Source organism: Macaca mulatta, chromosome 2, assembly GCF_049350105.2.
Source record: "Macaca mulatta isolate MMU2019108-1 chromosome 2, T2T-MMU8v2.0, whole genome shotgun sequence".
Taxonomy (NCBI): domain Eukaryota; kingdom Metazoa; phylum Chordata; class Mammalia; order Primates; family Cercopithecidae; genus Macaca; species Macaca mulatta.
In genome coordinates, this window is record NC_133407.1 from 182,703,505 (window position 1) to 182,716,633 (window position 13,129).

The following is a 13,129-nucleotide window of genomic DNA, read 5'->3' on the forward strand; positions in this document are numbered from 1 at the left end:
TGAGGTACACAGAGGTTAAGTACTTTGACTTGTACTAGCATGTAGTTGCACAGGATTTAATCTGTTTCCAGAGTCTGTGCTCTTATGTCCAGAAATTTAGTTTAATGAAAAAATTGTTAAACGTGGCAAGGGCCTTTCTCAGACCCCCTTACCTAATTTCTTTTAGGATTATCTTGGTTTATTTCATGCTTCTTTTGTGGACACTTTAATGGCAGAAACCTTGCATGCAGAACTAAGCTTCCCTGTGATGACATTCTGAAGCAGTGAGGCTTACAATGCAGGCGTCCTCTAATGGGAGCAGACCCAAAATGTGAAAATTGGGATTTATCAAACTGCAATTATAAGAGTATTACTGAAAAATCCGGTAATTAACAAAATATTTCAACAGTAGATTTCCTTAAGCAGTAAACTGCCCCTGTCCTCCACCATAGGGCATTCAAAATATTAAGCAAATTAGATTTAATTAGTCTGCCACATTGTATAGAATTAAACATTAGAAATGGAAACTTTGTTAAGGTAACTGCATTCTCTGCAACTTTTCCTAAATTGTCGTTTTAATTATATATCTTTCTAAATGAAGTAATACATATTGGCAGAATTCCAGTCTACAATGTATTTATTTCCAGGCTACTGTAAATCCACAAAGAATTTTATTGTACAGAAAAGAAATAGAAATCCTATTTTTTTTTTTTTTTTTTTTTTTTTTGAGACGGAATCTGGCCCTGTTGCCCAGGCTGGAGTGCAGTGGCACGATCTCAGCTCACTGCAAGCTCCGAGAAATCCTATTCTTTAGTTTTATTTTTCCACACCTGTGTCCCCAGTAGCACACAAAGACTCCCAAACTATGTGTATGTTGGAAATATTTAATGAGCAGTGAGAGCCAACACATGCACCCAGGTAACGACATTTGTTCCAATTTGTAATTGGCTGTAACAGCCTATGCTTTATGCAAACTAACTGTGATCATAACAAAAGGTATTTTTAAATTGCTCATATAACCATATGTCTTGGATCATGGTACTATCTTTGGCTTCTGTATATGTTATTTTTCTAGTGTTTCAGATCTTTTTATAAAAACCTCTACGCATTAGGCATAATTAATCCATATCAAGAAAGAATCTAAAAGGTTAACTCTAAGAGACTCTGCTAGAGTGAGAACAATTTAGGAAAACTAGGGGTTTTGTTTTCTAAAAGTGAATTCCTGAGATTTATTTAAAAAGCATTTTGTAGACTTGATTAAGATAGTTACATAACTTGCAGGGCCAAGAACAAAATAAAAATGCAGGTCCCCTGGTTCAAAAACATGAAAAAATTGTTGTTAAAGATACTAAAATATAAAGCTTCTTCCTTTTTGTGGTTTCTCATTTTGTCATGATTTTATTTATTGATTGATTTTATTTACTATTTGATGTCTTAGTAAATAAAAAATGTAAAATTATTAGCATGAAGTTGACTTTGTATCTTTAGTTCAATCCCAGGTTTAAATGCAAACGTAAGAGCCTTTAACTCCTAAGTGAAACTACTGAAATTGCACAATTCAAATTTTACAGTTTATACATGCGTATTGTGCATATGTATTTTGTTCCTACCAGAATAGTGGAAATGCTGCACAAAACTAATTCAGCTGTTTGTTTCACTTCTTGATATGTGCACATTCTACCAACACTCTTCTTTCAACTTATTTCTGAATGAGGAAGAGTTGGAAAAAAAAACAAACAAAACTATGGGTTTCCCTCTCTTTCCCTTTTCTCCTTTATCATTTGCAGCATAAGTGTTTGGCTGATGCATGGGTAAGAAAGGATATGATAGAGTTTCTTGGTCATTGGTACCTTAAAGTGCCATTGCCTTCTTTCTGCATCTAAAGCCAGTTCTGGTTCGAATGGAAAGTATGGCCTCTCACAGCTCTGGGTGTCCCCCTCCTTACCTTTTTACTGAATGGTAAATGTGACATACTTGTTCTACCTTTGAGTCTTGCTGAACTCCCACACATCATGGTTCCTTTGGAATTATATGATAATGGATTCCTCCAATGCCTTAAATGAGTGAGGAGGCAAGAAAATGCAGACATGCTTATTGCTTCTGTTTCCCCCACTCACATGCACGCTCTATTATCCCATCAGACTTCCCTTACAAAACACAAGTTCAAAGATGAAAGTATTAAGAATGTCAAGATAGTGACAGCAGGACCTTAAGCATGGGGCCCTTCTGAGCATGGGGCTCCATGTGACTGTATATGCCACATGCCCATGAAGTCAACCCTGCCCCAGTTATCTCATCTACAAATTGAGGTGATAATAGTAGTGCCAGGTAGGATTGCCATGAGGGAGTAATTAAGTTACGAATATAAGGTTCTCAATATAGTATCCTGCACATAGAAAGCACTCAGTACATGGTAGTTTATTGCTGTATATCTCAAAGAAATCAGGAAATGGCTATTGTATTCCTACTAGGAAACTTGTTTATTTGATTTGGGTCCAGCATTCCTTATATGAACCTCACTAAGCAAGATGTGCTTTCTTTTTTTTTTTTTTTTTGAGACGGAGTCTCGCTCTGTCGCCCAGGCTGGAGCACAGTGGCCGGATCTCAGCTCACTGCAAGCTCCGCCTCCCGGGTTCACGCCATTCTCCTGCCTCAGCCTCCCGAGTAGCTGGGACTACAGGCGCCCACCACCACGCCCGGCTAGTTTTTTGTATTTTTTAGTAGAGACAGGGTTTCACCGTGTTAGCCAGGATGGTCTCGATCTCCTGACCTCGTGATCCGCCCGTCTCGGCCTCCCAAAGTGCTGGGATTACAGGCTTGAGCCACCGTGCCCGGCCACAAGACGTGCTTTCAAACACACGAGACAGAACAGAATGAATGCTCCTTTATCTGTGGTGGGCAGGAGGCAACTGTACAATAATGAGGCGAAGGTCTGAGGTGAGTTCATCAGGTTGCCTAAGTTAATTTATTCGGTGGTAATTACTGCAGCAGGTTATAGCCAATAGTGCTATGTAAGGTGTCCTGAAAAAGACAAAGGCATAAGTTACTAAGAGAAGTTGAGTTGCCAGGTTGTCTCCATCTGAAAAGAGGTCAGCTCTGCAAAGCCTTGGGCAAGAAGGCCTCTGCTCCAAATTCATGGAGGGGGCACATTTGAACCCAAGATGAAAACAAAACAAAGATATGAAGTCTGCCTGAGTAAGTACGTGTGAATTCTGGCTGACTACAGCATCCAAATGAAATTTCTTATAGAATGAGTTTCAGAGTTTAAAGTTCCAGAGAAACATTGTAAAGAATACTCATCAATCCATTAATCCAATAGAGTTGCTTATAAAATACTGTTTCATATGCCCAAAATGTATTTGGTTTATTTACATATGTGTACCCAGCCATTCATTTTGCAAACATCAATTTTTAACAATTTATTTGATAAATTATTAGCTCCTTATTGAGGTAGCATATGCTGATTGCTTTAATATAATTTTATTTAAAACTTAAATACCTTGAGATTACCTACATACATTTCATTGAAATATATTTAAAATGAAAATTATGCCAACGTATAAATTGTGACTGTTTAAAAATTGCTCATTAAAAATGACTAGCTATGAAAACAGGCTGAGCAATTACATAAACAGGATAGAAATTAAGAAAGGCATTATAAATATTCCTGTTCCCATTGAAAGTGAGTGATTTCAGCTCATACAGGTGAGGCCCACGGTGTCTTGTGCAAGCAGAATTTTTCCTTCTCTGGAGCATCAGGATTGGCTTTCCTTGAGGAGTGGTGTAACAGGATGGACATAATCTGATTTTCTAAAAATAACTTTGCAGAGAAAAGAACTGATGAAAACAGCGTTTAAAATCTGTGTATAGCATGATTCTTTTAAGACTTCTCCCTCACCCTTGCCCATTTGGTTTGGAAAATCTGGATTTAATTTTCATTTTAATGACTTAATAAACCTCTCAGGAAGTGTTAACTTTTCAGATTCAGCTCCTTTCGCCCCCTGGAGCTGCGGTTATGGAGGATGACTCAGGGAATGCTGAGTCAGGGTAGTGGTGTGCTGCCTTCAATGCTGGTTCTTAAAGTGTTTTTCTGATAAATAATGTTATTGTTTCCAGATGCAGAGCCAAAATATCTGATAGTTGTGCGACCTGCTCCCCCTCCAAGTCAAAAGAAGTCATGTTCAGGTATAGTCCTTTGCATTGATTTTTTTTTTTTTTTTTTTTTTTTGGTCTTTTATTGACTCTAAACCATGACTTTTCATCTCTTTTGGACCCATGGAGACCAAATACCTTGAGAAGCTTTAGGAATGTAGAGGAGGTGTCAGCCCTGGGCCAACAGGTTACCCTTTTGGAGAGGTAACACAGCCTGGTAGTGGAGACTACTTCGGATTTTCTCCTGGTGCCACCACTTGCAAACTGCAGGGAGTTACAGAAGTTATTGAACCTCTCTACTCCTGGATTCTGCTGCGTCATAGGGTTGTCGCTGAGGATTAAATGAGTTAATGACGGTACCTGGCCTGTAGTCAGTGCTCATTTAGGGTTAGCTCCTATTAGCCTGTTTCTATTTTGCAGTGTGTGAACTCAGGCTCAGTATTGTGCCTTTCAGATGTTAAGGGCACAATTTTATGTCTCACCTTTTCTAAAGGAGACTGTTTACATTTTAAAAGGGTAACTCATGTATGTGTGTTAAATAGATCAGCACGTTGGTTTTATTTACTCTTTATCTCTCCCTTTTAAACCTCTTCATTTCAATCAAGAAAGGATTTCTTCCATAAAAATAAAAATAATAGCAACACCCATGTTTCCCAGTCTAGGAAGACTTGAAACAGGAAAGTAGATATATAAATAAATAGAAACTTCGTACATAACTAAAGATTAAAATTCTATGTCATCTAATTTCACTACCAAAACTTCTTCTCAGATCAAATACTATAGCTGACCATTGTTATAAGAAGCTGTGAATATGCTTTTTCTATCTGATGTTGCATCTTCCTAACTCTGTATAGAGTTGATCACAAAATTTTGTTTTTTCTTTTCTTTTCGTCTTTTTTTTTTTTTTTTTTTTTTTTTTTTTGGAGACAGAGTCTTGCTCTGTGGCCCAGGCTTGAATGCAGTGGCGTGATCTTGGCTCACTGCAAGTTCCGCCTTCCAGGTTCATGCCATTCTCCTGCCTCAGCCTCCCAAGTAGCTGGGACTACAGGTGCACACCACCACGCCTGGCTAATTTTTTTGTAATTTTTAGTAGAGATGGGATTTCACCATGTTAGCCAGGATGGTCTCGATCTCCTGACCTCATGATCCACCCTCCATGGTCTTCCAAACTGCTGGGATTACAGGCGTGAGCCACCAAGCCCAGCCTGCTTTTATTTTTCTAATGTGAATGATCTCCAAATAATTATTTCCAAAGCACGTTCGTCTTTTATGGTACACTGGATACCACACAATAAAAGGATCTTTCTGTTTGTTTGCTGTATTTTTCTAGAGGAATAAAATGGGAGAAAGAGCACTCAGCTATTCAATTATACTGAATAGCTTAAATCAGATATCAGTTGCCACAATTCCCTCCCCTCTTTCTGCTGATTTCCACTTCTTTTAAGAGCAGCATTGAGTGGTTAAGCATTTTGAAAAATACTAATTCTTTTTCCTGGCCTCAGATCATCCCAAAGCAAAAGGGAAATTCCAATCGCTCCTTACAACTTGTTAGTGAGAGTTGTCCAGACAATTTTCCACATACTTGAAAATAGATGTACTCTCAATATTTCAAGACTGTACTTCAGAAATACTGAGCCACAAACTCAAGAAGCATCAGTGTGATTCCGTGGGATCTGTTTTCAGATGAATACTCATTGAACTGTTTCTTGACAGAAATATGATCATAGTACAAATATACAAAATTATATAAGGAACGTCAAGAGAATGGTAATGCCTTAGCACTTTATAACTTCATTTTATTTTGAGGATTCTATGACATTAGCCTTAGAAATTATTGTTTACTTTATGACCAGCTCAGGAAATTGCTTCATCTTGCTCAGGATATAACACCCCACCTTTCTTTTTGGATAGCAGATACAATTTTTGTTTTTGTTATCTGCATTTAGGAATAACATAATGACTAAATAATTAGCTTCCATTCATTCTGTATTTGTATCTGCCACCTACATTTTAATGATTTAATTATTTTTATATTAAGATTCAACCTTACTGAAATAGTTATTCGGTCATACAAATAATTGGAGACCATTAGGTTCCCTTGGTCACACAAGCCTTGGGTTCCTTACATGGAAAAATATATCTGTCTTTCATCGCTAAATGGCATTACCTTTAGACATTGAGAGCCAAGACAGTGATATCATAAAAATAAAACTAGGTCGTGATAGAGGAGACCCAGGATTTGAATTTTGACTTTGCTCTTAGTGTGACTTTGGACAATCTTGAAACTTCTCTGTGCTTTATTTTTCATCTGTAAAGTGAATGAGATCGTTGCATCACATTAGTGAAAATCAACTCAGGAATCGAAAAGGGAAGATCAGAATCATCCCAGGGCTTGTGGAAACTATAAGTGCTGCTGCCTTCACTGCAGATTTTAATCTGCCCTCATTGGAGCTCATACATGACGATTTAAATCACCATCATATGGGGCACAATTACAGCTGGGTCTGCAAAAGTTAGAGAAGAATAAACCCATGTTTCCAACCATGTAAATGATAACTATCTTTGAAAATTATTTCAAATATCTTTAAAAGTCAACTATCCTATAATGAGGCAATTTGCCACCACTAGGTTAGGTGTATTCTGTGCTAAGAAGGGTTCTTGCTTGAATAACAACTTACAGAACTTAAATTAACAAAAGGAACAAGCCTGGCACAATTTTGAAGAGCATTTGATTCAGATGACCACCAATAGGCTAATGCAAGGGGCACTCTCCTACTTACCTTAATGGAGGTCGCAGGCCATTTTGCCATTTGGTTCCCACTTCATTAGATAGAACAAGTTCTTTCTAGAGCAAATACGACATACATAGTCTCATGAAATAAAAGAGGGAATTCAACAGCAATACAAAGCATGTATGTTTCATGTTCTATATAGTTTTATTAGACTTTCTATCGGATTTTTATTTACTCTAATGATTTTTAATGAGTCAGTGTTGGTTTTCATGGTTGAGGTTCTTCCTGTTTTTCGCTGCGCTACTTCTGCAGTTTCAGATAATTTTGAAAGTGCAAGTGCGTGCTCCTGTGTACTTGAACACAATCTCCAGTGATGTATTAGCATAACCCTTGGCATTATTTAGATCCAGTTGGCACCATCAGAACAACTGTGCTTCCTGTGTTACAACTCCTACTCTTCCAGCATTGTTAAAAAATGTATTTGCCTTTTCCATTTAGGTACTCATTGTAAAATATACTTATTACAATAACATCAAGGGATTCTACACTTCTAAACAGGTTGTAAAAAAGATTATAACCTACAATCTAGATAATAAGCTTTCTTTTCTTGTCTTAGATGTTATTTCATACTCATTCACAGTCCCGGGAAAAATAATAAACATGCTTTCATTTTATTTGTAAAGGAAATGAAGTGTGTGTATGTGTGTTTGTTTATTTCACTCATCACAGCTAAGACCTCTATATCCTTCCCGGACCCACAAGAAAATAAAACTAGGTATAGCTGGATATTGTTAATGTGCGTACACGTACAATATACATATACATGTGTATGCATATATACATATGCAGACATGCATAGACACAAATCTGAAAAAGGTATTTCATTTGATTCACATTTAAATTCATGAGCAAAACTTAGTAACAATGTGGATTATAGAAAAGGAAGGGAACTCGATGTTTTCACATTTTTCATCATCTTGCCAAGTCATCTTTATGCATTTTACCAGAATCATGGCAACTTACTAAATGTCTCCTGAATTAACCTGTATGCCACCTCCACAGGTAAAACTCGTTCTCGCAAACCTCTCCAGCTGGTGGTTGGTACTCTGACACCGAGCTCGGTCTTCCTGTCCTGGGGTTTCCTCATCAACCCACACCATGACTGGACATTGCCAAGTCACTGTCCCAATGACAGGTAATATTAGTACTTGCTTTTAATAGCATCTGTACATGCTTTAGAAGAAGATGTAAGTATCAGGACTGTTAGCATTGACTTAACACCTATTAGCTGTATCCTGTTCTAGGTGTGAGGGGAACGAAGTCAGGGGCCCTGCCCTTGAGAAGGTTATCTACCTAAATAGAAAACACATACATGTAATTTTTTTCAAAAATCATAAACTATTATACAAGGAAGTAGGAGTCAATTAGCAAATGGGTGGTATCAATAATAAGTGCAATTAAAAACTCAGAAGATGGGGCCAAAGGCAGTTAAGAAAGACAATTATAAGTTGGAAAGCTGATAGGAAAAGGGTGGATCTTCGATCTCACAATTGAAGCGCTTGAATCATACTTCTCAAAGTGTGGTTCCCAAAGCAAGCAATATCACCATCTCTTGAACTTGTCAAAAAGGTAAATTCTCAGGTCCCCCTCAGACTCACTGAGTGAGGAACTCTGAAGGTGGGGCCCAGCCATCTGTGTTTTCACAAGCCTTCCCCGTGATTTTTGATGCCCACTGCAGTTTGAGAATCACTGGCTTCGAAAACTGAAGAGAGATACACAGAGAAATAAGCAGAGGAAAAGCAAGTTGGAAATGAAGCTACCATTTTCTTTGGAAGAACAAATGGGAAAAATCTAAGTATATTTTAAAATTACTGCCATTCATCCATCCAACCATTTGATGCATGTATTTAGATGCATTGGATGGATATGTACTAGGCACTGTGCTACATGCTGAACCATACTTCTAGGTTGTTTATAAAATGATGTTTGCTTATCATAAATATTTACTATATTAACTTCAAAACTCAGAAATTTGCTCTGGAAAAGCATTCAAAATTTTCAAGCTTCAATCAAGGCATTTTATTTTTAGTTTTCTATTTTAAATACTTTCGAAGTGATTTTTACATTTCAGAAGTTTTCTTATTCCCTTTTTGAATAAAAAAGATTTATTGAGGTATAATTTAAACACAGTAAAATGTACAAATATTAGTGTACAGTTTGAGTTATGACAAATGCATATGACCATGTATCCAATACCCATCAGGAAATAGAAAAATTTTATCACTCTAGAAAGTACTTTCCTCCAGAAGCAACCATTGATTTGATTTCTATCACCGTAGATTAGTTTTACCTACTCTAGAATGCCATATAAATGGAGTCATATAGTATGGGTTTTGTTTTTTGACTGTCTTCTTTCACTGAGCATTGAGATTCATTCATGACATTGCAGATATCAATAATTCATTCCTTTTTGTACCCCTGAGTAATAGTCTATTATGTGAATATTCTAAAGTTTATTCTCTTGCTGATGAGCACCTGAACTATGTTGTTTTATTTTTATGAATACAGACTGTATAAACATTTTTGCATAAGATTTTGGTGGACATACACTTTAATTTCTCTTAAATAAACATAAGTGGAATTTCTGAGTTATAGGAAGATGTATATTTGACTATTTGACTATTTTTTACCTAATTTTTCCATCTACATTCCCACACGCATGTAGGAGAGCTCTGATTGCTCCACATTCTAAAGTAGCATTTTGTGTTTTCAGCATTTTTCGTTTTAGCCATTCTAGTGCAGTAGTTTTTCATTACAGTTTTGAGATGCATTTCCCTTATACTAAGGCTATTGCATACTTCTTAATGTGCTTTTTTGCTATGTTTATGTTTTTTGTAGTGTTTTATTTATTTTTATTTGTCCAAATCAAACTAAAATGAAGGCACTTTAAAAGTGTTTATAAGTTCTCTATTACCTTTCATCTGATGTTGGGAAATCTAGACTCAAAAAAATCAAATTTTCCTTCATATGCCCATAGTTCTCAAGGGATGAATACTTGGGAAAACATGTAGAAGATATTTCCAAAACCCAATTTTTTGAAAAATAATTTTGAAATGTTTCAAAGAATCTGAAATATTTTTTATTTCACCCACCACTAACCCCATGACTTATTTTGTTTGGAAAATGGACTCGAAAGAACATGATAATTCAGATTCCTAATGGATTGGTCTAGGCTACTAATGCTGAGAAAATAAACATTTATGGATTATTCTTTTTCTTTTTAAAAATTATCTTGATAGAAAGTTATGGAGAGAGGAAGGAAGAAGAGAGGAAGGAATAAAGGAAATTTGGTAGTTTTACAGCAAAATGCAACCTGATTTTAAGGGTTACTCAACTTGCTTGATAAATCTGTAGGACTACTTGTTTCAATAGGTTCAGTAACCTGACAAACTGAAATTTGGAGTAATTTCTTCCTCCTGCACTCACTCCTCTTCTCCAATTTCACTTTGTCTTACTGACAATAATTCACTAAATTATTACTGTGAAATAATTTATCTGATGACTGATTCTAATTGATAGATGTTGCCATGGTTTGACAGCATCTGGAGATAATGAATATATAGAAAGTTAGGACAGATGACCTAATGGAGCTAGGATTCTAACCCAAGCCATTGACTCTAAGGCCCAAGCTATTCAGACCACACATGGATCTTACCCTGACCCTCACCCGCTTGCATACACACCCTGGCTCTACTCTTATCAAATAGATGGAATTATGCACATCAAATCACAATATTCAAAATTGATAATTTCATTTTGAATAAAGTCTTTTGAAAGATACAATAATGACAAGCAAGATATTCTTGACCAAAATGGGGAACCATCAGGACATGAGTTGAAGGGAAGAATTAAACAGTAATGACTAAAAAGGAGTATTTGGAGTACTTGTAAATTTCATTTCCCCAGGCTTCCTTTCTCCCTAATGAGCATAGTTAATAAACTGACATTTAAAGTCTTTGTGATGTTTGAGGAAAAAATAATAGTCCTGATTTAAAAGCCTGGAACTACTGTACATATTAGAAGCATCCACATAAATCTGCCAGAACTACAAATTAGTGTAATTAGCAGCAGACTAGACTTGGAGAAATCTACCCTCATATGTTCATGCAGAATCTTTTTAGAATTTAGACTAATCCAGTAGGTTAGTATCAGCAATAATAGCTAAAAATGATGGTTATTTCCTGAAAATTGGAAGATTAATACAGCTAAAGTTTTCCTTTAGAAGTATCTTTTTACAAAACCATTGCAATCTGAATGCACTTGGCTTGCTACAGGAACACCAATTGGTATCATTTTAATTCATTGATATTTGGTTCCCTCTGTACGGTCTGATTTTTTAAAAAATGATTTACATTGGTTTGTGCAGCCTCATTTATCCTATGCAAATAACTTAGTGAAATTTGTTTTTAGATTTTGACTATGGACTTTTACATCAAAGCTCTTAGGTTGTAAGTTTCCAGTTAGAAAACCCTCGTTGTTTTTGTTTTGTTTTTAGCTTGGAAGTATCAATGAAATGTCAATTTATCCTTTGTGGTGCATGTTTCTATACTTATTTGTATAGGGTCTATATGGGTCTCCCATGCCTTAAGATTCTTTTCTGAGTTCACATTGGAGAGCAGATGTGCTTCATTTACAGTTTTTATTCTTAATAGGTTTTGAATGGAAGAGCATACACATTTGTCTTCAATAGAGCCTCAATTTGGAAGAAAGCTTTCAAATTGGCCCTGATGAAGAGTCAAATGTTTTTAACCCAAATTTATTTCACCATTAATAGCTTATTTTTTCTTTCTCATGTTTCCAACTTGTTAAAGCTTTCAAGATTGCTTTAGTTCTCACTCTTTGCCAACGTATTAAAGCTTTATGAATAGCTTAGAAATCACTTTCGCATTTTCTAACATTCTCATCTTGTGGGTTTTTTTTTTTTTTTTTTTTTTTGAGATGGAGTCTTGCTCTGTGGCCCAGGCTAGAGTGCAGTGGTACAATCTTGGCTCACTGCAAGCTCTGCCTCCTGGGTTCAGGCCATTCTCCTGCATCAACCTCCCGAGTAGCTGACTACAGGACAGGCGCCCGCCACCACACCTGGTTAATTTTTTGTATTTTTAGTACAGAGGGAGTTTCACTGTGTTAGCCAGGATGGTCTCGATCTCCTAACCTCGTGATCTGCCCATCTCAGCCTCCCAAAGTGCTGGGATTACAGGCATGAGCCACCACGCCCGGCCATGTTTATTTCCTCTTAATGTAGAATGAGGGCTCTCCTTTTTGGTCAGTCCAGAGCAGGCTTTTGCCTTTTCTCTGCCCCCAGGTTTGTAAGAAGCGAGTATTTTCAGTGTCTGAATTCTCACCTGATTGATCCCAGTGCCCTGTTACCTGTCTGTCTTGCCATGTAAGTTTTAAGCTTGGTGAGGGCAGGGACCACGTGTGTCTTGCCCGCCATTATTTCCCAGTCCCCCAAAGATAATCAGGAACATAGCAGGCCCCAAGTAAATACATGATGAATGAAATAACCAGTGAAATGTCAACATTCTCACTTTTATGTGTTACCATTACCTCAAACTCAACATGACAAGATTAAACTCAGACTTTTTCTCTTGAAATATCACCTCACTTGTCTGTGTATTGCTTTCTGAAGTAGTATTCGCTCTACTTTAAACTTCGCTCTAATTTAAAACTTCATTTATTTTCTATCTTTCACCTACTATTGTTTATGAAGGCCCCAAGATACATTCCTTTTGCTTTTGGGATGTATCCATATCTGCAGCTGTGTCTTCTCCTTCTCCATTTCACACTAATGTTCCCAATCCAAGCATGCCTCACCTTACCCTGGATTCTGGCAACAGCATCCTGGCTACATTCCCTGCTATATTCTTCCCGCAATCTTTTCTAGCTTCCGCAGTACTGAGGAAATCCGGACTATCCTTTATCAGCTCACTCTTTCCTCATCCCGAGTTTATCTTTACCTCTCTTATCTTCTTTCCAAGAAACACGATTCTGACTTCAGACAGTGCTCATGATCCTATCTTTCCCATGTCGTCTAAGCCTTCACTTCCCCAGTGATCTCCTCTCTCTGCCATTTGCCCTTTCGGAGCCACTGGTGCCCTGCCTCCTGCTGGCAAGCATGCTCAAAGTTTCTCTCCTTGAAAATAAAGCCTTTCTGTTCTTGTGACAGTTTGCTAAGAATGATGGTTTCCAGCTGCATCCATGTCCCT

The 13,129-nt window shown here is 37.0% G+C and overlaps 1 protein-coding gene across 50 annotated transcripts in view; it reads left to right on the plus strand.

Moving 5' to 3' along the window:
• ABI3BP (ABI family member 3 binding protein) overlaps positions 1–13,129 on the plus strand; it is a 244,769-nt gene that overhangs the window by 87,368 nt on the left and 144,272 nt on the right. For all 50 annotated transcript variants that reach the window (XM_015129581.3, XM_077994019.1, XM_077994032.1 and 47 more), the window contains exons 3-4: positions 4,096–4,164; positions 7,926–8,058. In XM_015129581.3, the coding sequence (XP_014985067.2) occupies positions 4,096–4,164; positions 7,926–8,058 (202 nt within the window). The remainder of the gene's footprint in view (positions 1–4,095; positions 4,165–7,925; positions 8,059–13,129) is intronic.